The 26,668-nt window shown below is 42.5% G+C and overlaps 1 protein-coding gene across 6 annotated transcripts in view; it reads right to left on the reverse strand.

The window, feature by feature from the left end:
- The window catches only part of MMADHC (metabolism of cobalamin associated D), a 42,043-nt gene extending 17,482 nt beyond the window's left edge, over positions 1–24,561 (reverse strand). The window contains exons 1-4 of one of the 6 annotated variants that reach the window (XM_029605451.1): positions 24,453–24,561; positions 22,243–22,283; positions 10,950–11,094; positions 10,079–10,296 (exon numbers count right to left, since the gene is read on the reverse strand). In XM_029605451.1, the coding sequence (XP_029461311.1) occupies positions 10,079–10,296; positions 10,950–11,094; positions 22,243–22,251 (372 nt within the window). In that variant the 5' untranslated portion in view covers positions 22,252–22,283; positions 24,453–24,561. Of the gene's footprint in view, positions 1–10,078; positions 10,297–10,949; positions 11,095–21,312; positions 21,437–22,242; positions 22,284–24,205 lie in introns of those variants that run through there. The other 5 variants (XM_029605453.1, XM_029605449.1, XM_029605450.1 and 2 more) reach the window with 5 other exon arrangements.
- Positions 24,562–26,668: the final 2,107 nt, after the last annotated feature.

The following is a 26,668-nucleotide window of genomic DNA, read 5'->3' on the forward strand; positions in this document are numbered from 1 at the left end:
AGGCATTATAGACAAATCAAATAGACAAAAATGACATTTGAGCTACAACTTTTGAGAATATCTACATACTGGGTTCCAAACGTTATGACATTTCTGCTGCAGCCATCTAGAAGTTAAGATACTGAATTTCACTTAAATGTTTTGTCCAGTAGCATAAAGTCCATCCAGCAATTTAAAATAGTTTTATAAAGTGATGCCACTTCAAATCCTTTGCCAAAATGGTTATATATTTCTACAGTAGTACCCATTTCTTTCAGACAAATAAAAAAAAAAATCAGAAGAAACAATCTTATGTGTTTTAGCTAAATGAGAAAATGAGAAAATAAAAGGATTAAGTAATAGATGCTGTAAGTGAACAGCTCACAACCTTCCCCTCCAAAAATTTCCATTTAATTGTTTCTAGAACAAATCCCAATTCATACTCCCAAACCTTTTCAAGGCCCTTACAATATGGAGTGTGTTTGTTCCTTAGAACGTTATAAAATCCAGAGGCAATATGATCACTGGCACACACCTTCCTGCAAATATCAATATCACCTGCGTCATCAGCCAGGGCGTCCAGGTCTGTTTTCCACTTTAACAATGTTTTATTTCAAGCCTCCTAACAGACTGTGATACCACATACTTAGAACTTAACTCTAATTTCTGAAAAAGTCAAAAAGATTTCCCCCTTTTCCACACTTGATCCAGCCTTCACATACCCTTGGCTTGCCACAATTAGTTGATACCACTTTTCCAAATGAAGCCAGCCCAAAGCAGCATACAACAATAAAATTGGGAAAAATAAAGAAAACAAAACCAGCATATCATATAGAAACATAGAATAAGGCAAAATATCTAATACAAACATTAAAAAAGTAATTGCAGAAAAGCTGAGGATCTTATGCTGATTTCTGTAAGCGAATCACTTACTTTGTAATGGCTCTGTGTGTGCTATGTATGCCAAAAAATGTACTGAATAAAGAGTTATAAACAAAAAAAAAAAAAAGAGGGTTAGTCTATAAAAGATTTGTTTGGACCGATTCCTTTTTATAACTACAGCAACACCTGGAAGGCCTGACATATAGAAGAAAGAAGTGGGTTTTAACGGGCTCCTGTTTTTCTTCAGAGCCGCCTCTTCTAGTCCTGCTACTGCTTGTGCAGCTCAGCTGAGGAGGAGAGGGCAGGCAGTGCAAACATAAGGGGGGGGGGGGGGGAAGAGCCATGGAAGGAAGAAAGAAAGGAAACAAGTGCATGGAAAGGAGAACGATGGGAGAAGAAAAACTGCAGGAGGGTGCAGAAGAGATTCTGGGAAGGGTTGAAAGGGTGAGAGGCATAAGAAAGAAAAGAAATGGAAATGAAAGGAAGGAAAAATCGAGAAAAATTAATAAGATGCATACCAAATAAGTTATAAGACATTTTGTTAAAACAAAAACAAAACACTTGCAACGTAATATGGCTGTGATTGAGAAATACAAACTACATGCATATTTATGCAAATGTCTCACAGAATGGACTAATGAGCTGCAGGAGACCGAAAGCATTTGTTGTGAGCACTTTAACTGAATCTTGCACCTTACAGTGCCTGATACTTTCTCCTCGCCCCTATGCTGTCCGAATGCAGCAGACCCTGCACACTTCACCAAGGGACCGATGAGTGATGAAGGGTTTTCCCCATAGGAGCACTACGGAAGAAAAACCTGAGAGATCCGGTTCCAAGGGTATATCAAAGCATTACTTTAGATTTTATATGCTGTTTGAAAAACCAGATTTCACTAAAATATTTTAAGGCATCATATTCTAACACTACTCAAATAACTGAACAAGTTCAGATCTTTCTTTATGCACATTTTTAAGAAACTTACTCTTCAAGAGAGAAATTTCCTCAGGTGTCACAAACTATCTGACACCTGAGGAAATTCACCGGAGTCCCCTATGAATTACCTCCCCCCCCTCCCCCCAGTACAGCCAACCCTCCCACTCTGAGCCCCAATACAGCCTACCTCCTCCCCCTCAGCCCTAGCACAGCCACCCATGGAAATTCCCCAGAGGCTATTTATTGTCTTCCCCTCTCCAACCCAACACTGCCTGCCCGGCCCCAGCAGCCTCAGAACAGCTAGTCTCCTTACACCAAGCTCTTCCCTCCACCTCAGCACAGCCTGCCCCCAGGCTGATCCCTCCCTCCAGACACAGCACAGCCTGAGTCCCAGCCACTCTAGCCTCTAGATATCAGACTCCTTCTCTAAGGGCTAGGAACTCTTTGCAGCGAGTGCACACATATACAATTGTTCACCAGCTGGTAGGTAATACATGTGGCACATAGTGCAAAAGAATGGATAGCCCTCCCCCCCCTTCCACTGCTGGACTATTGCCTGCATTTATTTATTCATTCATACAGCAATTTATATTCCGCCCAATTACCAACATCCTAATTGTGTTCAGCTAATTAATCATGTACAATTTCTAAGGGACTAGGGCTGTTCAAACTAATTTAAAAGTACTTATAATCTATTGGTTTATTTTATATTTGTATGTCAGTGATCCTCCAGAGACTACAATTAATATACTTATAACTATGCTGCCTTGGAGAGCATCACCTTGGTGAGGTAAGAATCAATTCTGTAGCTTATGACCTGCGCTCAAGGTGATGTAGTATCCTCTCGCACCGAGGATATGTCTCCAGAGGCACGTGCCCAGGAAGGAAGGGTTAGGAGGGCCACTGCAGTTAATAATTCGATTACTAGGAAGGTAGATAGCTGGATGGCTGGTGGGCATGAGGATTGCTTGGTGCAAAGGAGAAGTATGCAAATAGGCTTTCCGGTCCTCTGCTGCAGACAGACTGACATCATTTACTCCTAAGTACATTATATACAGATAAAAAACTACCCACCCTGTAACAGGGCAAGAGTATATGCATTATTCCACAATGAGAAAATACTACTTACCTGATAATTTCCTTTTCTTTAGAATAGACAGATGAATCCAGAACCAGTGGGGTTATGCACCTCTACCAGCAGATGGAGATGGAGCAAAGCTGACATCACAGGACATATACCCCTGCAGCGACGTCAACCTGCCAGTATTCTCTACAAAAGCCAACTGTGGACAGTAACAAAAACTTGATTAATAATAAACAACCATTCCAGTACTCAGTCAACAGGAAACACTGAACTCAGACAAAGAACATATTTAAACTAGTCTAGGGACTGAATTAACACTTACCAGTAATCCCTGGAAAACGTAGCCATGCAGGAGGACCATAGCATAATTATTTGGCAGCCAAGGGCGGGATGAATCCAGAACCAATGTGATGTATCCAAGCTAATCCTGAAAAGGGCAGGAGGCTGCCCGCTTTCCAGTCAACACCGCACGTGCAAAGGCCGAGTCCTCCTGGGCCTGTACATCCAGACAATAATACCTGGAAAAGGTGTGTAAGGAGGACCATGTCATAGCTCAGCAAATGACAGGAGATAATCTTACTGCCACCCATGACACTACCCAAGCCCTAGTGGAATGAGCCCTAACCTGACTAGGCAACGGCTGCTCAGCATCCACATATGCGGCTGTGACTACCTCCTTAATCCCACAAAGCCAGCTTGGCCTGTTTGCCTCCACTGTGGAGGACAAACAGGCGATCCGTCTTCCTGAGAAGTTTAGAAACCTTTAGATACCTCATAATATGTCTCTTAACATCCAAAGATTGCAACAGGCGATATTCCTCCGCATCTCTCACTCTATCCAGAGATGGCAGGGAAATGGACCGATTCAAGTGAAAATCCGAGACCACTTTTGGCAAAAAGGAAGGAACAGTACACAGCTATGTCACTTGAAGAAACGGCTCCCAGCAAGACAAGGCCTGTAGCTCAGATATTCTACACGCAGAACAAATTGCCACAAGAAACACCATTTTCAAGGTCAGTAACCACAAAGAAAGTTTACGCATCAGTCGAAACGTAGGGCCCGCTAAGAAATGCAAAACCAGATTGAGACTTCACAAGGGCACCGATAACTGCAAGGGAGGACAAAGATGTTTCACTCCTTTTAAGAAATGGGCCACATCTGGACGAGCTGAAAAGGGTTCACCATTCACATGACCCCTGACACGAATTAAGGGCCAATCCTTTATTCAAACCATTCTGCAAAAATTCCAAAACGAGTGGGATCTGAAGGAAACTAGGAAGAACCCCTCGATCTTCATACCAAATCTCATACACTCGCCAAACCATCACAAAGGCTAAGGAAGTGGAGAACGTTGCCACCTTGCTACGAGCTAGAATGATCGCAGTAGAATATCCAGAAAGTGAGTCCTCTCAAGGGCCATACCGTTAAGACAAAATTGAGTCGGATCTTTGTAAAGAATAGGCCCCTGCCGCAACGGATCCCTGTGTGTTGGAAACCGGAGGGGGGGGGGAGGGGGGTCTACCAGGAGTCTTCACAGATCCACATACCATCGTCTCCTGGGCCAGTCTGGTACCACCAGAAGCACTATCCCTCTGTGACGCTCAATCTTCTGAACCATTCTGCCCAACATGGGCCATGGGGGAAAGGAATACAGCAGTTTGTCCTCCGGCCATTCCTGTTCAAGTGCTTCGATGCCCAATGTGTTTGGATCTCTCCTGCGACTGAAAAATCGAGGAACTTTTGCATTGCAAAAAGTCACCAGCAGGTCCAGAAATGGCAAACCCCAGCAAACCACTATTAGCTGAAACGCCTCGTCTGACAATTCCCATTCTCCTGGGTCCAGACTCTGTCTGCTGAGGAAGTCTGCTCTTACATTGCCTTTTCCTGCAATGTGCGAAGCTAAGATCTCCTGAAGATGAGTTCTGCCCATTCCATAAGTTGGTCTATTTCCTACGACACTTGCTGGCTCTAGGTTCCTCCCTGCTGATTGATGAAGGCTACTGTCATTGCATTGTCCGACATTATCCGTATCACTTGATCCCGCAACCTGCCACTGAGCTGCAAGTATACCAACCGGACCGCTCGGGCTTCCAGTCCATTGATGTTCCAGAGAGAATCTTCTGCACTCCAGAATCCCTGTGCTGTCAGCTCTTGACAGTGAGCTCCCCAGCCTTGGAGGCTCGCATCTGTCGTGAGTACTAGCCAGTTCGGTGAACTTAGGGAACCCCCCTTCCTTAGATGATCCGCTTTTAACCACCACTGCAGTTGAGTGCAAATTTCCATCGGCAGGTGGAGCTGAATCGAATAGTCTTGATGTTGTCAGCTCTGAGACAGCAGAGTGCACTGAAGAGGTCACATATACACCCCCACCCTGGCACCACCTCCAGGGTCGCGGTCATTAAGCCAAGCACCTATAGATAGGACCACACTGCCGGGCGTATTGTATTCGTCAATAGATATACCTGTGCTATCAGTTTCTGAATACGGCTCTCCGGCAGGAGCACCCTGCCCTGTTCCTTGTCGAACTGAACACTGAGATATGCTAGTGACTGAGATAGTTGGACATTACTCTTGGCCATGTTTACAACCAGACCCAACTCCTGCAACAAGAAGATCACCTTTTGCGAGACCTGGAGGCTCTCTTCCAGACTCTTGACCTGAATCAGCCAGTTGACCAAGTATGGATGTACCAGGATCCCATCCTTTCTAAACTCCGCAGCCACTACCATGACCTTGGAAAAAGTTCTGGGCACTGTGGCCAAACCAAAATGAAGTGCTCGAAACTGATAATGATGCCCCAAAACCATGAAACGCAGAAATGGTTGATGCTCTAGTCGGATGGGAATATGCAGTTATGCCTCGGACAAATCAAGAGACATCAGGAACTCCCGGACTGTACTGCCATTATCACCGAGTGCAAGGTTTCCATGTGAAAATGAATCACACGCAAATGACAGTTGACACATCTGAGATCCAGAATGGAATGAAACGAGCCTTCCTTCTTGGGCACAATGAAATAAATGGAATATCGGCCCATATTTTCTTAAGACGTGGGAACTGGAACCAAAGCCTGCAGGCTGAGGAGTCTGGACAATGTACACTCTAATGCCTGTCTCTTCTGCGGTGAGTTGCAGGGAGACATATGAACACGCCCCAAGAAATGCTGCGGAACTCCAGTGCATAGCCATTTCATATCACTTTCAGAACCCACTGATCTGTAGTGATCTCGACCCACCTCCAATAAAAAAAAGAGAGAGAGAGGCAACCTCTCTCTTGTTCCCGGAAGTAGGTTGTCACACCTTCATTGGGAGGCTCGGGGTGCTCTACTACCCAAGCCTGCTCCCCGTCTGGGCTGCCTGGGATGAAAGGACTGAGATCTACCCAAAGGTCAAGTCCTCTGAAAGGCCGCTCCTCTGTAGGGCTGAAAACATCAGAACACTCTAGTAAGACCTCGCAAGCTGAAGGAACGCAGAGCTTGTTTCTTATCCTATGGCAGTTGAGAAACCGAGGACGCACCTCACTTATTGGCCATTTTGTCCAGCTCACTCTCAAAGAAGAGTGAACCTTTAAAGAGCAACTTTGTATGGTTAGACTTTGAACTTGAATCGGCTGACCAATTTCTCAGCCATAGCCGACGCCTAGCCGCAGCTACCGAAGCCACATGTCTGTCCGAAGTGCGGACCAAATCGCAGCCCACATCTGCCAAAAAGACAGCTGCTGGTTCCATCACTGCCCTGGAATTTACACCAGACTCTCGACCTCCTGAGAGAGCATCAAACAAGAGTGAGCCACCAGGGAACAGCAAGAAGCTATCTGCAAGGTCATTGCCATTGTTTCAAAGGCCTGCTTAAGGATAGCCTCAATTCTTCTATCTTGTGCATCCTTCAAAGCCGCTCCCCCTTCAACGGGAATAGTCGTCTGCTTGGTATCGGCACAGACAAGCCCATCCACCTTCAGAAAACGCAATCGCTCTCTCGGAACCTGATCCAGGGGATACAGTCCATCCAAGTCTCATCCTCCTTTAAAATTTGCTTCCGGGGCGCCCCATTCAAGATCAATTAATTCTCGAATAGCCTCCATAATAGGAAAGAAACATGAGGCATTACACAAGGAAACCAGAATGGGATTTTTCTTTGGTTCAGATATGGATTCAGCCCCAGGTACTCCCAGTATCTTCAATGTCTGGGAAATGAGATCTCTATGAAAGAATCGCAACATAGTTCTATAAGGGTCCAATCCCAGAGGAATCTCCCCATCCTCCAGGGAGTAAGGATCAGTCTCATCATCCGTGCCATCTGGATCCCTATTGGGAAAACCAGCTCCAAGGTGTATTCAGACGCTTACCCGCAGCACCAGGCATGAGAGATTTCACTATCTGTGATTGGGTAGGTTGGCCAGAGCTGAGGACTGCGAATGAAGAAAAGACTGCAGTCCTTGAAAAAAATTCAAGCCAAGAAAAGGCTGAAGGATCCATGGCAAAGCCCAGGGGCAGGTGTCCTAAGCCCAGTGAACTACCTTCCCCTGCTGACGAACCAGTTAGGGGAGTCCTAAGATGAGGCGACCCTTTTGGAAGCTCTTTCTCCATTTCCGTACCACGCTGGGAAGAACCGGGCTTAGTAAAATCAGAGGGGGGTAATTCCCCCGAGCCTCCAACAGTGCTAACACAAGTTAGAAGAATGCCAGGCAGAGATGCCCGAATATGACATGCCACACAAAGGCAAGGTGCATAGGTTTCTTCGCTATAGGTGCCATCAGATAAGGCACAGAACACTGTGTCGAAATAAGCACCCAACTTAAGCTCCAACAGGATGTTCAGGGAATACACATAAAAACAAGTGAGTACCTAAGCTCGTAAAAAGGTGCGCTGTGTGCGCGCACAAATGGGCACCCTTGTAGGTGCTCCTATGCTCCTAACTATGCATCAAACTAGGCACCCAGCTAGGCACTCAACTAGGCACACAAGCATAACACACAACAGGCTGCACAGTTGGGGCGCACAAAAAGCACACGAATGCTCTGCTGTGGCCTACTACTCAGCAAACCAGCCGAGCCTCGGAGCAGGGCCTAGCCGCAAGGGCTGCTCAACCCACCAGGCTGCCCCCCCTCAACCCCCGAATACCACTGGAGGCAGGAACTGCCGTCAGATTGCTCACCGAGCATGGAGACTGAGAGGAATCCTTACTCAACTCTCCTTCTCAAGAAATTTTAAAAACTTTACCTGAGCTCAGCCCATCCTGGCTGAGAACAAGCATGGTCTCCGGCTGCGTGGGAAGAAGGTATATACCTTCATCACCGCGCTCAGCTTGCTGTACCCGCTTGCCTTTCAGCTAGGTTTTTTTTTTTAAGCTAAGTCCATGCCAGTTCAAAAGCCAGCTACAGGACCAAGGCACTCATCTGAGGGACCATGGAAATCACCTCAGGAGTTCTCAACTGAGGGAGGGACCTTAGGATATCACCACAGGAGATCAGGGCGAATTAATTTCCTTCTTCTTTTCTCCTAAACTTTAAAGCAATCCCCTGTAGGGAGATGCACGTCCACCATCTGCTAAAGACAAAGAATACTAGCGGGCTGATGTCACTGCAGGGGTATATATACTATGATGTCAGCTTTGCTTCATCTCAATCTGCTGGTAGAGGTGCATAACCCCCACTGGCTCTGGACTCATCTGTCTAGATGCTAAGAAACGTGTACTTTTACCCGCATTTTCATGCAGGGCTAAGCAAAAATGCACAGAGGTCTGCATTTTATTTATTTATTTAATTTATTTTATTTGGAGTTTCTTATATACCGATAGCCGTTCGCACATCGTATCGGTTTACATACAACTAATAACTTGTGGGCATAGCCCTTACAAAGAACAATAACAGAGAGTGGAAAACATATATACAAACAATATATGTAATTAATTACTCTAAGCAACAATATACAAGGGGTAACTTAATTGCTGAATGCAACCACTATACAGTGGATATATGTGAATATACTAATGGGGAGTATGAAAGGGGTTCTTAGACAACAATAGTAAATCATAAAGAAAATAATTATGAAGGGGGTGTCATGTTACTAGCAAAGGATAATCTAAACTATACAGAGTTAAAATAATAAAGGTAGTAACAACCGTGTTGAGCAGGGAAAGTCAGCGATTCAGGGGGGGTGTCGAGGGGATAACGGAGGTAGAAAGGTGAGGGAGAGAGAAGGAGGTGAAGGGATAATACAAAGGAGGGCATACAGAGGAAGGCGCGGGGGTGGGTCGTGGGTTACAGGGAGGGGGTGAGAGTCAAATGCATGGGATAATCTTAACGGTATCCTGTTGTTCGGTCTACTACAGGGGGGATTCTTGTTGTAGGGTCTTCTTTATTGGGAAGAGGGAGCATGTGGATAGGCTTTTATGAACAACCAGGTTTTTAGTTTTTTTTTTTTAATTAGGTGTAGAGGTTTCAATGCGTATATCAGTGGGGAGGGAGTTCCATAGGATGGGGCCAGCAATTGAGAATGCTCTGTTCATGGTAGATGTAAGTTTGATAGTTTTGATTGTTGGCGTACGGAGGGTTCCTTGTAGGGCGGGGCAGTAGGGGAGGGGTGATCCAGTTGAGGTTTTCATTAGTCAGACTTTTATGTATAATGGAGAGGGCTTTGTATAGTATGCGTGATTGTATAGGGAGCCAGTGAAGTTCAATAAGTGTAGGGGTGATGTGGTCCCTTTTTTTGGAGTTGGTGAGGATACCTGCAGCGGCATTTTGTAAGAGTTGTAAAGGTTTGGTATGTATTTTCAAGAGTTTTTGTATTTGTAAGAGTTGTAAAGGTTTGGTATGTATTTTCAAAACTATGCACATTAATTTTGATAGAAAAGTACCTGAAGAAAAAGCAGGTGTACTTTATGCTTAGGCAATATACAAAGGGAAAATATGTGCATCCTTTCCCTTTGAGAATTAGTGCATCTGCCCGCATGATTTTGAAAATTGCCATACAAAATGTCTAGTAAGCAGTACTGATTTAATGCATGACACACGTCAACAACTATGATTCAACAGTAAGACTGTGCAAAATAATTTTAAAAACCAAGAAAAAAAAAAAAGCATATAAAAAGAATTAGTATTTATTCCCAAGCTTAAAAATTCTCTAATATTTTAAGTCTTACTTGCACTTAAATTGTACACATCAATTAAAATATACTTAAAACCATAAAGATTTTCATACCTGAAATTCATTGACAAATTGTGCCATTACAAACTCATGCCTTTCAGTTGCTGCTGGCTCCGTCAGAAGATCAGGCAGGTTTTTGTAGACTTGGATTTTCTTCTGAGCAGCAGTACCATTAACGTGGGTGTCAAAACCTACATTACCAGGCAACTGGAATCTCTGATCTTGGGGACCAAAAGGTCCCATCACCTCATCTGGCCACACGGTCCTTGGCCCTGCCAAAACAAAAAGTATATGTATATACAAAGTGAAACATGAAAAACCTCCTCTTTATTAAACCCCATCTCCCCCTCTTTATTTCATGAAGAACACTACTAAATGGCTCATTCAGAGCTTATAAGAGAGAAAACCTTCAGTGAACTTTCCTACTCTAGGATCTAGTTTTGGTTGAGATGTTACTTTCCCCAGATTGCCCAAATGCTTCAGTTTCTCCTGTTACATAAGCAAACTGCACTGTTATGTTATGAACGTAGTTGCCATTCTAACCCCAAGAAAGCAGGCAGCTTGGCTCCCTACTATGAAAGTTTAAAGCTCCTCTCCCCCAGCCACAAAAAGTCTTAACTTTCTCTTTACAAAAAAAAAAAGGAGGGCAAGGCATAGTCAAAGTACTTTTTTTTTTTTAACAAAAGAATAAAAACGTATTAGTCTTCCTTGACTCTGGTTCCTTTTCAGCATATGAGATGGTCTAATATTGGGATTCATTGACTCTGGCCCACTCTAGCAAATTTGTTTCCCCTGTAGGAGCCTCAGGTTAGCGACTGCGTTATGAGAACCAAGAAAAAAACCTAAGTATGGGAGTCAATGTATACACATAACGATCTCTTTCAGTATTCTAAATATGACCATCAGATTGGTAATCCCCGCTTACATATGTCTGGTGGTGTGGCTGCAACATATGGTTCATCTGAGCCTGAAGATCCTGCTGTGGAAAAACACTTAGAACACGCAACTCGCCTGACTAAGGAATAAAAGCCTGGGAGATAGGTAACCAGTCTACCTCTGCCACAAAGCACCTGCAAAAAAAAAAAAAGCAAAATTGGAACATGTGATAATTTAAGTTTGCTGTTATCTAGAACATCTACAATACTGATAAAATGACACGGCTTAACAGAATAGCAAAATTCATTGGGCAGCAAACACTGCCCAATGAATTTTCCAGCATATGCAAATACTATAAAGCAAATGCATAACACAGTGATCTTAAAGCTGTTTTTAAGAGACATAAAAAGGAAATAGAAAAATGGATAAATGTATTCTCATCTTTAACATCTGACTCCTTTCACTAATGCATTTGATTATCCATATTAGATCACTTTGAAAACCAATGTACTGTCACAGCTACTAGCAGAAGGAGGAAGTTGGGGCTGTCATTCACTTGAAGCCTCCACTGACTTCTGAACTTTGCAAACTACAGATCTCCGATCTTCCTACTTATATTTGAATAAGGTGGGAGACGAAGGCATTGGTAACTATCCTTTAACTACCAAGGCCAGGATTTTAATTCCTCAGTCAATCTAAAAACTGAACAGGTCAGTCAGCTGCATTTCATAAATAAATCAATAATGAAGTATTTGGATTCTACTACATGTACTAATTGGTGACTAAATTAGAAAAACTTATACCCTCTTCTGTTTGAAATGGAATATCCAACCTGTTCAGATATCATCTAAGACCTTCCAGATACACACTGATGCAACAGACAACCTAAAGTTAAATTGCATTTAGGTATTTTAACTCTCCACCAATGTTTACTCCCACTAAAGTATGTTATGCCATCAGATGAGAAGCATTGGGATTGACGACAGGGTTCTCAGTTGGTTCTCCTCATTTCCTTCTAACAGAACAGTCCAAGTCAAACTGGGCAACCACATATCTGACACTTTCCAGTGTGACACAGGTGTCCCTCAAGGCTCAGCCCTCTCAGCAACACTATTCAACATTTACATGCTCCCACTGTGTAAATTACTGATGAACCTAGGTAGAACTTTCTTCTTGTATGCTGACAACATACAGTTTTACATCCCACTCTCCAGATCATTCGACAATAGAGCTTCGATACTCTCCACCCACATGAAAGCAATACAACAAGAACTATCACAACGTAAACTGACACTAAACCCTAAAAAGACTGAAATCTTTTGGCTTAGAAACCCATCGGTTAAACCACCTGCCCTAGACCTGGGTAATTTTCAAATTAATCCCTCAAATCAAGTACGGGATTTAGGAGTACAGAGACGGGAACCTCACAATGAAAATGCACATCAAATTAATTGAGACAAGTTACGCCAAGCTGCATATACTACATCAGTTAAAACCATTACTAACTTTTGAGGATTTCCGTACTGTATTACAAACTCTACTCTTCTCAAATCTTGACTACTGTAACTCCTTACTACTAGGTCTTCCAGCAAGTCAGCTAAAACCAATACAACTATATCAAAATGCTGCAAGACTACTACTAGGATCTAGGAAATATGATTACATTATACCCTCGCTGATGTCATTGCACTGGTTGCCAATACAATCCAGTATAAAGTACTGATGATAATATTCATCATCGTTCATTACAATAATACCAGATTATTAGGAGCGACATTACAACCTTACAATCCTCAGTGAACACTAAGATCTCAAAATAAAGGACTATTGACTGTTCCCACAATATGGAGCACACATCTGATGCAAATAAGAGATTGTGTGTTTTCCACAGTGGGACCAAAGCTTTGGAATTCTTTGCCTGACATGTTACAGATTTTACCAGGTAGAAAAAGATTTAAATGCAAATTAAAAACATGGCTATTCAAAAACGCATATAATTTAACTTAAAAATATCAGAATATACAGAGCCTCCAAGACAAGGTCAAAAGCCAATAATCGAATCACGAAGAATAAATCATGAGAGAATGAAAGATTCCCAAATCTACCCAGTGACTAAGATGTGAAAACTATCATTTTAATTACCCATACAGTTTACCCTATGTACTAGATCAATAACTAACATGTACTAGAAAATCTCACTTGATAGATACTAATGCCTGCCTATGAATAAGAACATGCCATACTGGGTCAGACCAAGGGTCCATCAAGCCCGGCATCCTGTTTCCAACAGTGGCCAATCCAGGCCATAAGAACCTGGCAAGTACCCAAAAACTAAGTCTATTCCATGTTACCGTTGCTAGTAATAGCAGTGGCTATTCTCTAAGTGAACTTAATTAATATCAGGTAATGGACTTCTCCTCCAAGAACTTATCCAATCCTCTTTTAAACACAGCTATACTAACTGCACTAACCACATCCTCTGGCAACAAATTCCAGAGTTTAATTGTGCGTTGAGTAAAAAAGAACTTTCTCCGATTAGTTTAAATGTGCCACATGCTAATGTCATGGAGTGTCCCCTAGTCTTTCTATTATCCGAAAGAGTAATTAACAGATTCACATCTACCCGTTCTAGACCTCTCATGATTTTAAACACCTCTATCTTATCCCCCCTCAGTCTCTTCTCCAAGCTGAAAAGTCCTAACCTCTTTAGTCTTTCCTCATAGGGGAGCTGTTCCATTCCCCTTATCATTTTGGTAGCCCTTCTCTGTACCTTCTCCATCGCAATTATATCTTTTTTGAGATGCAGCGACCAGAATTGTACACAGTATTCAAGGTGGGGTCTCACCATGGAGCGATACAGAGGCATTATGACATTTTCCGTTTTATTCACCATTCCCTTTCTAATAATTCCCAACATTCTGTTTGCTTTTTTGACTGCCGCAGCACACTGAACCGACGATTTCAATGTGTTATCCACTATGACGCCTAGATCTCTTTCTTGGGTAGTATCACCTAATATGAAACCTAACATTGTGTAACTATGGCATGGGTTATTTTTCCCTATATGCATTACCTTGCACTTATCCACATTAAATTTCATCTGCCATTTTGATGCCCAATTTTCCAGTCTCACAAGGTCTTCCTGCAATTTATCACAATCTGCTTGTGATTTAACTACTCTGAACAATTTTGTATCATCTGAAAATGTGATTACTTCACTCGGTTTGCCCAATTCCTCGTTATCTCTTGCCGTTAAAGCAGAGGGCAATGCTGGAGTTACATCACAAGTATAAGGCTTATTGGTTAAGGATAGTAACAGCTGCATCAGCAAGTTAAGCATGAGGGTATTAGTTTTCCAAGACTGTAAAATTCATGCCCTTGTTGGCTGCTGTCAAAACTAATTCCACTTTTCCTCCTCTACCGTTAAAGCAGACTGAAATAATGAGTTGCATCAACAGTATGAAGGTTTGTTGGTTAACAATAGTAACCGCTACACCGGCAAGTTACCCCCCATGTGCTCTTTTCCTTATTTCCATCCTCTAGTCTTTAGGAATCCATAGTGTTTATCCCATGCCCCTTTGAAATCTTTCACTGTTTTTGTCTTTATCACCTCCTCTGGAAGGGCATACTAGGCATCCACCATCCTCTCTGTGAAGAAATATTTCTTGATGTTGGTTCAGTCGCCCTCCCTGGAGTTTCAGTACGTGACACCTAGTTCTACTGATTTGTTCCAACGGAAAAGGTTTGTCGATTGTGCATCATTAAAATCTTTCAGGTATCTGAAGGTATCATAACTCCCCTGCATCTCCTCTCCTTCAGGGTATACATATTTAGGTCCTTCAACCTCTCCTCATAACTCATTTGATGAAGACCCTCACCATTTTTGTTGCCCTTCTCTGGGCTGCCTCCATCCTGTCTCTACTCTTTTTGAGATTTGGTCTCCAGAACGGAACACAAAACTCCAGGTGAGGCCTCACCAAGGATGTGTACGAGGAGATTATCACCTCCTTTTTCTTATTGGTTATTCCTCTCTCTATGCAGCCCAGCATTCTTCTGGCTTTAGCTATCGCCTTGTCACACTGCTTCGCCGTCTTCAGATCAACAGACACTATTATCCCAAGGTCCCTCTCTTGCTCCGTGCAAAACCCTTCACCCCCTATCATATATAGCTCTTTAGGATTACCACACCCCCAGATGCATGACTCTGCGCTTCTTGGCATTGAATCCCAGCTGCCATATCGTTGACCACCGTTCAAGCTTCCTTAAATCATATCTCATTCTCTTTACTCCTTCCGACGTGTCCATTCTGTTGCAGATCTTAGTATCATCTGTAAAAAGACAAACTTTAATTTCTATCCCTTCTGCAATGTCACTCACAAAGATGTTGAACAGGACAGGTCCCAACACCAATCAATGCGGCACTCCACTTAACACTGTCCTCTCTTCAGAGAAGGTTCCATTTACCATCACACACTGTGTTCTGTCAACCTGTTTGTAATCCATGCCACCACTTTGGCACTCACTCGCAAGCTTCTCATTTTATTCACAAGCCTCCTATGCAGGACCGAATCAAAAGCTTTGCTGAAATCCAAGGAGGTCACATTGAGCACTCTTCCTCGAGCCAATTCTTTGGTCACCCAATCAAAAAAGTCAATCAAATTTGTCTGACAGGACCTTCCCCTGGTGAATCCATGCTGCCTCAGGTCCAGCAATCCTCATGACTGTAGATAATTCACTACCATTTCCTTCAGCAGAATCTCCATTACTTTTCCCGCTCTGGGGTGAGGTTAACCGGCCTGTAGAAATCCAGCCTCCTCTCTGCTCCCACTCTTGTGAAGTGGGATCACCACCACTCTTCTCTAATCACTTGGCACCACTCCCGTTTCCAGGGATCTACTCAACAGGTCATGCAGCAGACCCGCCAGCACATCTCTGAGCTCCCTCAGTACTCTGGGATGAACCTCATCAGGGCCCATGGCTTTGCCCATTTTCAGTTTTCCTAGCTCTTCCCATACATTCTCTTCTGTAAACAGTTTTGTCTACCCTACCACCCTCCAATGTCTTGTTAACTAGTGACAGTCCTTCTTCAGAGTCTTCTTTAGTGAACATTAAACGGAAATATTTGTTTAATATTTCTGCTTTTTCTTCGTCTCTCTCCACACATTTCAATTTCACTATACCACTTTGGACTTTTCTCCTTTCTCTGATGTATCTGAAAAATGTTTTGTCACCTCTTTACCTCTTTGGCAATCCTTTCTTCTGCCTGACTTTTTGCTTTCTTGATTACTTTCTTCGTCTCCCTCAGCTTCAACAGATATCCTTCCTTGTGTTCCTCTTTTTTGGGATCTTTTATATTTCTTGAACACTGCCCTTTTTGCTTTTATCAGCCACCTCCTTCGAGAACTAGATAGGTTTCTTGTTTCTCTTGCTTTTGTTTACTTTTCTAACATATAGATTAGATGCCTTTGTAATTGCTGCTTTTAGTTATGCCCACTGTTGTTCTCCCACTCTTCCAGTTCTACCTCTAGGTACTTCCCCATTTCAACAAAGTCCGTATTTTTGAAGTTCAAAATGTGGGTCTTCATGGACTTCTCCATATACTATTTACAATATCAAACCATACCTTTTGATGATCACTGGTGCTGGATATTAGAGACATTATCCACATTGGTGAGCACTAAGTCAAATATAATTCTCTCCCTCGTGGGTTCTATTATAATTTGTTTGAACAGACCCCCTTCCAGGGCATCCACTATCTCTCTACTTCTGTTAGATTCCGCAGAAGGGATTCTCCAGTCTACATCCAGCAGATTAAAATCTCCAACAATCAACAATTCTCCCTTCTTTCCCACCTTTTGGATGTCTTCAATCAGATCTCTGTCTAGTTCTTCCGTTTGAGCCAGAGACCTGTAAATCACTCCAGTAAAAATGGATGCACCATCATCTTTTTTTAGGATGTCCCATAATGTTTCTTCTCTACCCCATATTCCTTGCAGCTCAGTTCCTTGGATATTGTTTTTGATATAAAGAGCTACTCCTCTCCCTTTTCTGTTCTCTCTGATCTTCCTTAACAAGTTATAGACAAGTATGGCCGTATCCCAATCATGAGAACCTGTGAACCATGTCTCCGTAAGAGCAACAATGTCCAAGTCCACCTCCACTATTAGGGCTTGCAGGTCTGGGATTTTATTGCCCAGACTACAAGCATTTGTGCTCATCACTTTCCAGCTTCTCTTGTTCAGGTTACTGCTTTTCTTGGATTTGTTTTGTGCCTAATTCAGCTGACTTTTGTAATTACCTTCACCCATTTTCTTTGTATTTATATTTGGGGGATGACATTCCTATGTCCTTCTGCCACTCCCGTTGTCTAGTTTAAATAACTTATGGCATAGGATTTGAATTTATCTCTTAGGATCCTTTTTCCTGCCACAGACAGATGTAAGCCATCTTTAACATAGAGCCTTTTATTGTTCCATAATTGGCCCCAGCCTCTAATATATCCAGAACTTTGTTCCTTACTCCAGGTTTTGAGCTATGCAATGAAGTTATCTATATGGCTTAGCCTCTCTTTTCCCTTTCCATGAACAGGTAACACACTTCTGAAAAGGCAATAGTCTTCGCCATGTGACTAATTTCTCTGTACCACTTGGATGTTGGTTCTAGCAAGGTCATTTGTTCCCAGATGGATGACAATATCAACTTTAGAGTCACTGCTTTCTTCTTTGATCGCATTGACTATTTGAATAGCATTTCTACTGGCCGATGATCCGGGAAAGTTTTTAACTATAGTGTTTCCCTTGAAAAGAGTTCCCAAATTAGTGCCTTTAATGACTGAGTCACCCAGCACAATGAGCTTTCTCTTATGGTTATTGATTATATTATGGAATTTGTGTGTGCATTGAGTTTCTTCTTTCTTTTCAGATACCACTTCAATCTCCATTGCTAGAACTTCTTCACTATCTAATATCTTCAAGAACTAGATAGGCATTTCGTACTTGTCTCACCTGAGGCAGCATGGGACCCCACATCACAGGTCTTACTCCATCAGAGCCCACTGCAATCCATTTGTTCTTGGGTTCCTGTATGTTCCATGTAAGTGTGTGTGTTTGTTGGGGGGGGGGGGGAACGTGGGTTGCTCACTTGTGAAGAATGGGTGTCTGAGTCACAGGTCTTATCCTACCTGAGCCCACTGTAAACCACTTTTTTCTGGGCTTTTGAATTTTCTGTGGTAATGGAGAAACAATTCCTGAATACTGTAAAGTGTGTGAGGATTTCTTGGTGGTTGCTGATACTTTCCTTATTGCAGCTAATTCTGCTTTAAGGTGAGCAGACTCCTTTTTCATGAAAGAGAGTTCTGAACAAATGGGGCAAGCTCAAAGTTTCCAGATGATTTGCCTCATGATAACGGCTCCACTATTTTTACATTGGATAGTCCTTATTTTGCTCAATTGATTTGATGGAGAATACCTAAAGAACTGCCAAATTACCAAATTGTCTAGTTTCCAAATATGTATCCAGGCAGACTATATTAGAAGAACAAACCCTGGAGTGGGTGGGTAGAGGGGGAGGGTGGGAGGGAATTAAACAGTTAGCACCTTCCCCTGCTGTGCTTAAGATTATGTATCTGTTAAAGCGGTTTAGTGGACTCTTAGGCCTGCCTGACGGAGAAGATGGAAATAGTCTCTGAACTAGCGGAACAGGCCGGGAGGCAGATACTGGATGGATTGAAGAGAAGGATCTTCACCCTGGAAGCCTGCGCTCCCCCAGGAGGAGCCCGTAGGAGCCGGGCCGCTGGGACTTAGGCGAAAGGAGAATCCGATGAGAAGATCCGAGGTCAAGGCAGGCAAGTCAGGAGCAGGACCAAGGCTGGCACTGAAGGCGGACACGAACCAGGACTGGAACTGAAGCAGGCAACAGGAACAGGAACAGGAACCGGGATCAAGGCTGGAACTGAAGCAGGCAACTGGAACAGGAACCAGGATCAAGGCTGGAACTGAAGCAGGCAACTGGAATAATTACAAGCAGGAACTCCAGAGGCACACTGTAATGATAAGCAAACTTGTTGCAAGGCAGTAAGCTGAGGCAGGCACCAGCCTTAAGTATTTGCCAGGGTCTGACTTCAGAAAGGGAGGCGGGGCATCTGACATCAGAAAGGGAGGAGGGGCGCCCAAGGCAGGAAAGGCCCTTTAACTCCTGGCCTTTCACGCGCACGCACCCCCAGGGAGGAGGGGCTAATGCAGCTAAGGTAAGGTCAAAACCAGATACTGTTGTGGCCCCGGTCGCGAGTGCCGCGACCGGGGCCACAACAGTATCTGGTTTTGAATTGGAGCTGTCCCACCCCCAGACACTGGCTACTGCTAGGTGAGGTGTTTTTTTTTTCCTGAAATGTTATTCAAATTTAGACAGTCTCTTTTGCACTGCTGAAAATCAATATTAATACTCAACACTACAGTGCTATAGTCTGAGTTATGCCACACACATGAACTATACAATTATAAAAAGATTTTTTGGAAGAAAACCAGAGAAGACGACCTATCCAATCTGCTGAGTTAACTCACTGACGGCTGTCATTTACTATGTTTTCAAATCACGTTTTGTAGTAATTTTATTGAAATTAATGGGTGTATTAAATTTAATAGAAATGTTTAATATTCCTACTACTCGTTTTCAATTCTGTTACTATATATAATTTTTTTAATAAATTACCAAAATTATGACTACAAAGCATGATATGTTTAGTTAATTTAATGACTGGACTGTAAATATTACATGCCTTATAACTGCACACAGGGTGCATATACCATGGAATGCTCCCTCAACAATACTATGCCAGTCCAGTTGCTAGTGCAAGGTTGTTCCTTTGGTTTTAAAACTGTATCTCTTTGGTCCCCTTTTCAACTGTGCACTTCTCTTTCTCGCATCCTTTTCACCAAGGAGAACCTTCTTTCTTCTGGGCTCCTGATGTGACTCTGTCCTACCACTATGGTTTGTGTTCTTTCTTGCAGGCATTTCCTTCTCTGTCTGGATTTTTCTGTTATGCAAACTGGTTGATAATAGGTTAGATGAGGCTGATGAGGGTTTGAGAAAGGGGGTTAGAAGGGATGGACAAGTTATGTGGTTTCATTATAGGGCTGACAGAGTTATTAACAAAGTTATAACTGATTTGGTTGGGGGGTGAGTTGGTTAAGAGTGGGAGACAAGATTGGGGATATAGGGGAGAGATTTGTTTAAATTTGATTTGGAAGACGCCTATTTGTATTTAGATGGGTACACTATGGGCGGATTTTAAAAGGGTTACGTGCGGAACCCTTAACCCCCCCCCCGTGCGCGCCGAGCCTATTTTGCATAGGCTCAGCGGCGTGCGCAAGCCCTGGGATGCGCTATTGTCCCGGGGCTTGAAAAAATGAGAGGGGCATGGGTGGGGCCGCGGTCCAGGGGCGTGGCCGAGTGCCCCGACACAGCGGCCTGTGTTGGGGCCTGCCGTGCCGGCGCAAGTTACGCCTGCCAGAGGCCTAACTCAACAAAACAAGGTGGGGGGGGGGGGGGGGGGGAACAAAAAAAAAGTTCCCTCCAAGGCCGCTCCGATTTCGGAGCGGCCTTGGAGGGAACGGGGAAAGCCATCGGGCCTCCCCTAGGGCTCGGCGCGCACAAGGTGCACCCCCTTGCATGCGCCGACCCAGGATTTTATAACATGTACACGACAGCGCGCGCATGTTATAAAATCGGGTGTACATTTGTGTGCACCAGGCAGCACACAAAAATGTACCCCCGCATGCGTAATTTTAAAAATCTGCCCCAATGTGAGAAGGGGGAGTTTGGGTTTTGTTTTAAATAATGTTTGCTTTTATTGTAGTCCATTTTGAGATCTTGAGGCTTTAAGTGGGAAATCAAATAGAAATAAATTAATACTCTTGTGGTCCAAGCCCACATAGCTTCTTTTAAGCTGTTATCCTGTGTTAACCTGCCACCGAGAGCAGGCTGAAAAATAACATCAGTTAAAGTATCAGTCTCCCTGCTTACAGTTTATATAGTTCCAGGCAAAACAGATCTAGAAAAGATGCAATTCTGATAAAATGGGTTAGCATATTCAAATGTAGTAATGATGCAATCTAGTAATGCTACTACAATATTTCATTTCTTTATATATACCAGGCTTGATATCACGAACCAAGTAGAAGTCTCAGAGCAAAAAATGTCTCTCATTACAAGTTTCGCTTTTTTGTGGATCTATGCAAGCACATTATCCTAATATTAGTCATTTAAAGAAAAATGAACTTAATATCAATCGTATTGATGCTTTTATAATATGAAATGATCATAAATAATTTAAAATTAACTAATCGATAAGTCCGAACTTATCTGCTTTTCAAAAGATTCTCAATTCTTAAAAAACAAAAAAACACTGAATTTACCATTATGAATAAAGATCTCACTTTTCAAACAGTAGTTTGTATCCTGGATTTTTTTCTTGATTCTCAATTAACTCTTCGCCCCCAATTACATCATGTATTACAGATGGAATTTTATAAACCGCGGCTGTGGAGATATTTAAGGTTTGTTTTGGATAAAATTGATTTTTGGACAATTATTCAAGCTTTTATAATCACCATTCTAGACTATTGTAATGCACTCTATATTGGATTGCCTGCTGCTACTTTGCGGCCTTTACAAATGCTGCAAAATTCAGCCGCTTGATTAATTAATGGCAGTCACAGATGGGATCATGTGTCCCCGTTACTGCTTGATCTTCATTGGTTGCCTGTGAGAAAACATACTGATTTTAAGGAGATATGTACCAACTCATGAGTTTTCTCAGAGCCAATTTCTATTACAGGTTCGCACCATCAGGCAGGTACATTAGTTGAAACAAGGAATAAACTACTTTGCAACAAAGTTGAAATATTTATTTATATATATAATATGTGCGTGTGTGGAATTTCTTATAAACAGTGTATATAAAAACAATTTAGATTCCGCATTTATTGGATATCCATGCTAAGTGGATCACAACATAATTTAAAACAATAATGCAATAAAACATTAGAAAATGAAACAATACAAAATTAAAATCATTCAAATTTAAAACAAAATAATCTTAACAATTAAAATTGTTTTTTGCCTGAATGAATGCTGTTACTTTTGAACAAACAGGCTTTAAGTTGCTTATGAAAGGTCATGATATCACCTATATTTCTTAGCCAATCTAGAAGGATGCTCCACATCAAAGGACTAACAACATTAAATGCCCTTATTATGTAAATTACACTAACAATGAAACTGCAAAAGTCTATAGGCTAATGTACTAAATTAGGTTCAAATGCATGTTTGTTTAATTTACTCACACTGGCCATTCTCTGAAACTTTTCTTTTAAAATCCCTTCGCCTGAAACAGAAAAGACATCAAATTTATTATTAGTATATGCTGCTATTGTATCTGAGGACAACACTATTTCAATCATATGAAATTCTATTAACTGCAACTCTTGCTTTTAGTTCCCATACTTTTCTAAAATTATCTATTAACAATGTGCAGAATTCTTAACGGTCAAAGGAAATAAGGTTATCAGATGGCTCTGGGTCATCATAACCATAACCATCATAACCAAGTTTTGCCCTGACATATGCAGGGGCTTGTAGTCCTATTTTTCCTACAGAAAATGGAACTTTGGGTTCACACATGCAGTGAGGTGATAGGCAAACTGATTCCTGTGATGATATGATGGCCCTGCAGAGGATTTGTACATAAAATAAAATGTTGACACCTGATTAATGTTAAATTCAAATGTTGACACCTGAGTAATGTTAAATTCAATCCGCCTAATATGTTCCCAACATACAAGCTTAATTTACACACATAGTTTATTGAAATGAATTGTTTCATGATTAATTTATAATCTATACCACTCACATTTTCATTATCGTGCCTTGCTATAAACCGTTGTGATGGTTGTCTAACTTAACGACGGTATAGAAAAGTTTTTAAATAAATAAAAATAAAATAAATCCCAGAACAGAAAGCTGTCAGCCAAGCAGCTTACTGGCCATTTCTCCACTCAGCAACAGCCACATCCTATTGGGCTATCCTAAAGCTGAAAAAGTATGTTCTTCACAAAATATATTTCTTTCTGTTCAATCAGATGCAGCTAACATTTCCCAGCATCTATCACTCTCTAGCGCCTGCAGGAAAGGGTCAAGCAGTGCTGCTCGATTTTAAAAGAGGGTTTTTAGCCCAGAGTAAGACAAATTGTAGCCCAAGTAGCTGGAGAAGGGGAAGATCCAAGTCCAAAAGTAGCCCAGGCTTCAGAAGACCAAATGAAAGCCAACAAATAGCATTTTCAATAATTATTTAATTGCTGATGTACTATACAAACTTGTAGCATGTTTACAATATGGCAACAAGTGAATATACAAAACAGCATACATGCAATAAAGAACTGCCTCACAATTGGACATTAGTCCAATTGGAAACAGATTTTACTTTGAAAAGTTAAATGTGTATCTTGAAATAGCAACCTACTCCCGCAACATCAAAGTTTTTGTTTCTTTTTGCCATAGCTTTGTCAGAGAGACAAGACAGGAAAGGAGGGTGAGACAAGCATTTAAAAAAAGCAACAGGGGCTCACCATCCCCAACATAACACATCCCCCCACCACTGTTTTTTTCTGCATTTTCCATATAGATGTGCTTGTTGAAGTAATTTTTTATGAATGGTATGTTACTCGCCTAAAACTGGCAATAGAGGGGCTTGGAAGTTTTTTTTTAATAAATAAATATCCCTTCCTAGTTCTCTTCTTTTTCTTGCATAGTGCTCCCAACCATTTCACCCCACATTCTTCTTCTGCCTCTCCCACTACACACATTAGTATCACACTATCCCCACTTCCACTCTCTACCAAAACTAGCACCAAACCCTGAGACAGGTCTCCGATGCTGTACTTTCCATAACCTGTATGTTTACTTATTATTATTCTGTAATTTTTCCCCTTCTTTTCCTACCCTTTTATTTTAATCATTATATATATTACTTTGGCAACACACATAAAATTGTTATGCCAATAAAGTTATTTGAATCTGTATGAGACTCCCCCCATCGTCTACTCTCTTCACAGCACCACTATCACACTGCTGTCATCCCCTCTGCCTCTTCTACTCTCTACACAGGACCAGTATCATACCGCCCCACCTCACATTTTCTCTCTGCCTCTTCTATTTTCTGCATGGTGCTGAAATTCTTCTCTTTTTCTCCCCCAATCATTCTACAGTGGTACTAGCTCCACCCTCCCCAGGAGGATAATCCTCACACACCAGGCAAAAACAATCTCCCCCAATCTCGCCTCTTGCCTCCTGCGGTGGTCTTCAAGTGGTTCCCCTCAAGAGGCCTGATTAGAGAGCTTCAGCTACGTGCAGTTGGGCGGTCAGCAACCTCAGAACGAGGGAAGGAATTCAGGGGCGGCAGCAACAGGTTGAGGGGGTGAGAGTTGTCAGGCAAGCTGTTTCAGTTTCCCGCGGACAGAAGAAGACAAGCTACCCTAACTAATACAACAGTATGCACCTTCCTTCGTAACAGCGGCCGCTTCCTTTTGCGCCTGCTCTGCGACTCATTTTGTCATCATTATGCGACAGCGTTGCAACTTCTGCAGCAAGTCATCTGCATAAGCCCTATTGTTCCTGTCATCTATGATTGGCTAGTACTGCCGATGAGTCATCACTTTGCGACTGTACGTACTTTCCTCTTCCCTGTTCTACAGCAACAGTCTTCTGTTTGCCATACAGTTCCTGTTACCTCGGATGTGCAGTTGCCGTTGAGGTCATCATTCTGCGACTGCAGGCTGGGCTGCCCGAGGCAAAGAACAAAAGGCGCCAGCACTAAAGAGGATGGCTGGGACCCAGCTACTTATTCATCCATCCCAAAAATAGCCCAACCCGCATAAAAATATTTTTACTGTACAACGGGAAGACTAGGAACACTATCTACTGTTTCCAGCTTGGGCTGTGCCCCGCCCAGTTAGGCTACTTTTCCCCTGTTGTACGGCAAAATATTTTTTTGTGCAGGTTGAGCTAGTTTTGAGCTGAGTATATGGGCGACTGAATGCTAGCAGGATCTCTAGTATCTTTTTTTCTTTGCAACAGGCAGCCGAGCAGCCTAGCCCGCAATTCGTAGTGTCCTGACTCTCCGACAACAGCCAATTAGAGGTTGCAGGAACAGCAAAAGGCGATTGTTGCGTAGCTTGCAGAGCTCGGAAGGAGAAGAGGCATCTTGTCGTAGAGAGGTACAGTTCTTACTGCACTCTGCTCCTAAAACAAATTATAGATTTAAATTAAATTCAGATGTGGAAGGTAAGTAGTTTCTCTCCAGCTTGTACTTGTGCTGGCATCACTAATATCTGCTAGCCAGCAGCACCACTAAACATAACTAACACCGATTAGGAGGTTCTGCATAGAGAAAATATAGTAGAAATGATACCAGCGACAAGTCTAAATCTGAATAATAGAAGCCCCCCTCCCCTTCTTGAATACAACCATCTCCCAAAAGATACATACCCGACCCCACGCCCCTCCCGACTGACACGCCTCTATCGAACTTAACAACCCCAGACACCCCCCCCCCATCCCCGCCTCCTCCAACATCCCTGTTCCCCTTCCTCCCCTCCCCACTCACCCTCCCCATCGTCCCTCTACCTTTCACTCACTGCTCATATCCTGTCACCCTGTTAATAGTTAAAAACCTCTTTACTCTCCTTAAGATAATAATTTAAAGAAAGGCAAACAGTAAGAAAACTAATTCAACTTGAGACAGGTGGTCTCAAGTTGAATTAGTTTTCTTACTGTTTGCCTTTCTTTAAATTATTGTAAAGCTTGTTGCTATGTTACGTTACATTGTGAACCGGGGTGATGTTTTTAACGTGCCCCGGTATATAAAAATCCTTAAATAAATAAATAAATAAATAAAATAAATTATGCATTGGTTTGATTTCTCGTTTTTAATTTTCCCAAGCCTATAGGTTTCAAAAATTGAGCATTAAATGTTAGCATTTATGGGTCATAATCATACCTGGGAACTTTTGAGTTCTGCTCACACTGAGGTTTCTCAAGATGAGCAGGGAGGAGAGCAGGTACAGGGACACAATATACTTTCTTTCTTCCTGCCCCCAACAAACTATAACAGGCATTCTTTACCATGGGCCCCCGCAATCCTCGTGCACAGGGCCAGTGCAAGGTCTGTAGCACCATAGGCAAACCAATGGAAACCGCCCCCTTGCTCAACCCACTTTGAGTTGAAAGTGCCCCTCTTACAGTGGTAAATACATATAGAGTCATGTTCTCCCTTTCACAGTTCTCTTTTGCTCACTTCCTTCTGGTTTGTGCTTCATGAATGCTCTATACCTCCTTTGGAGGTCCTTGCGTATGACGCCTGCCTAGTCCCTTGTGGCCTCTTCACCTCTGGTGTCTGCTGTTGCTGAAATCATTTATCACACATGCCCTGCTTCACTGTGACATGGGCCAGAAGTGCAGCGAGAGGAAACAGAGTGGTGCGGCAAAATAAATAGCACAACCGGAGATTTAATGGTCCTGCACAGAGACATGGTAATTTGTCTAAATTTCTGAAGTCCCTGGGCTAAATCCAGAGATTTCCCAGGTATGGTCATAATTTCACAAAAAAGCTCCAAAACCTCACAAGATAATAGGCACTGTGAGAGGGGACTATGGAGAGCATGAGGGTTGTTAGGCCATAAGTGTCTTTTCTCAAAGCTCACAATTTTGCTTGCC

Source organism: Rhinatrema bivittatum, chromosome 6 (assembly GCF_901001135.1).
Source record: "Rhinatrema bivittatum chromosome 6, aRhiBiv1.1, whole genome shotgun sequence".
Classification (NCBI taxonomy): Eukaryota; Metazoa; Chordata; class Amphibia; order Gymnophiona; family Rhinatrematidae; genus Rhinatrema; species Rhinatrema bivittatum.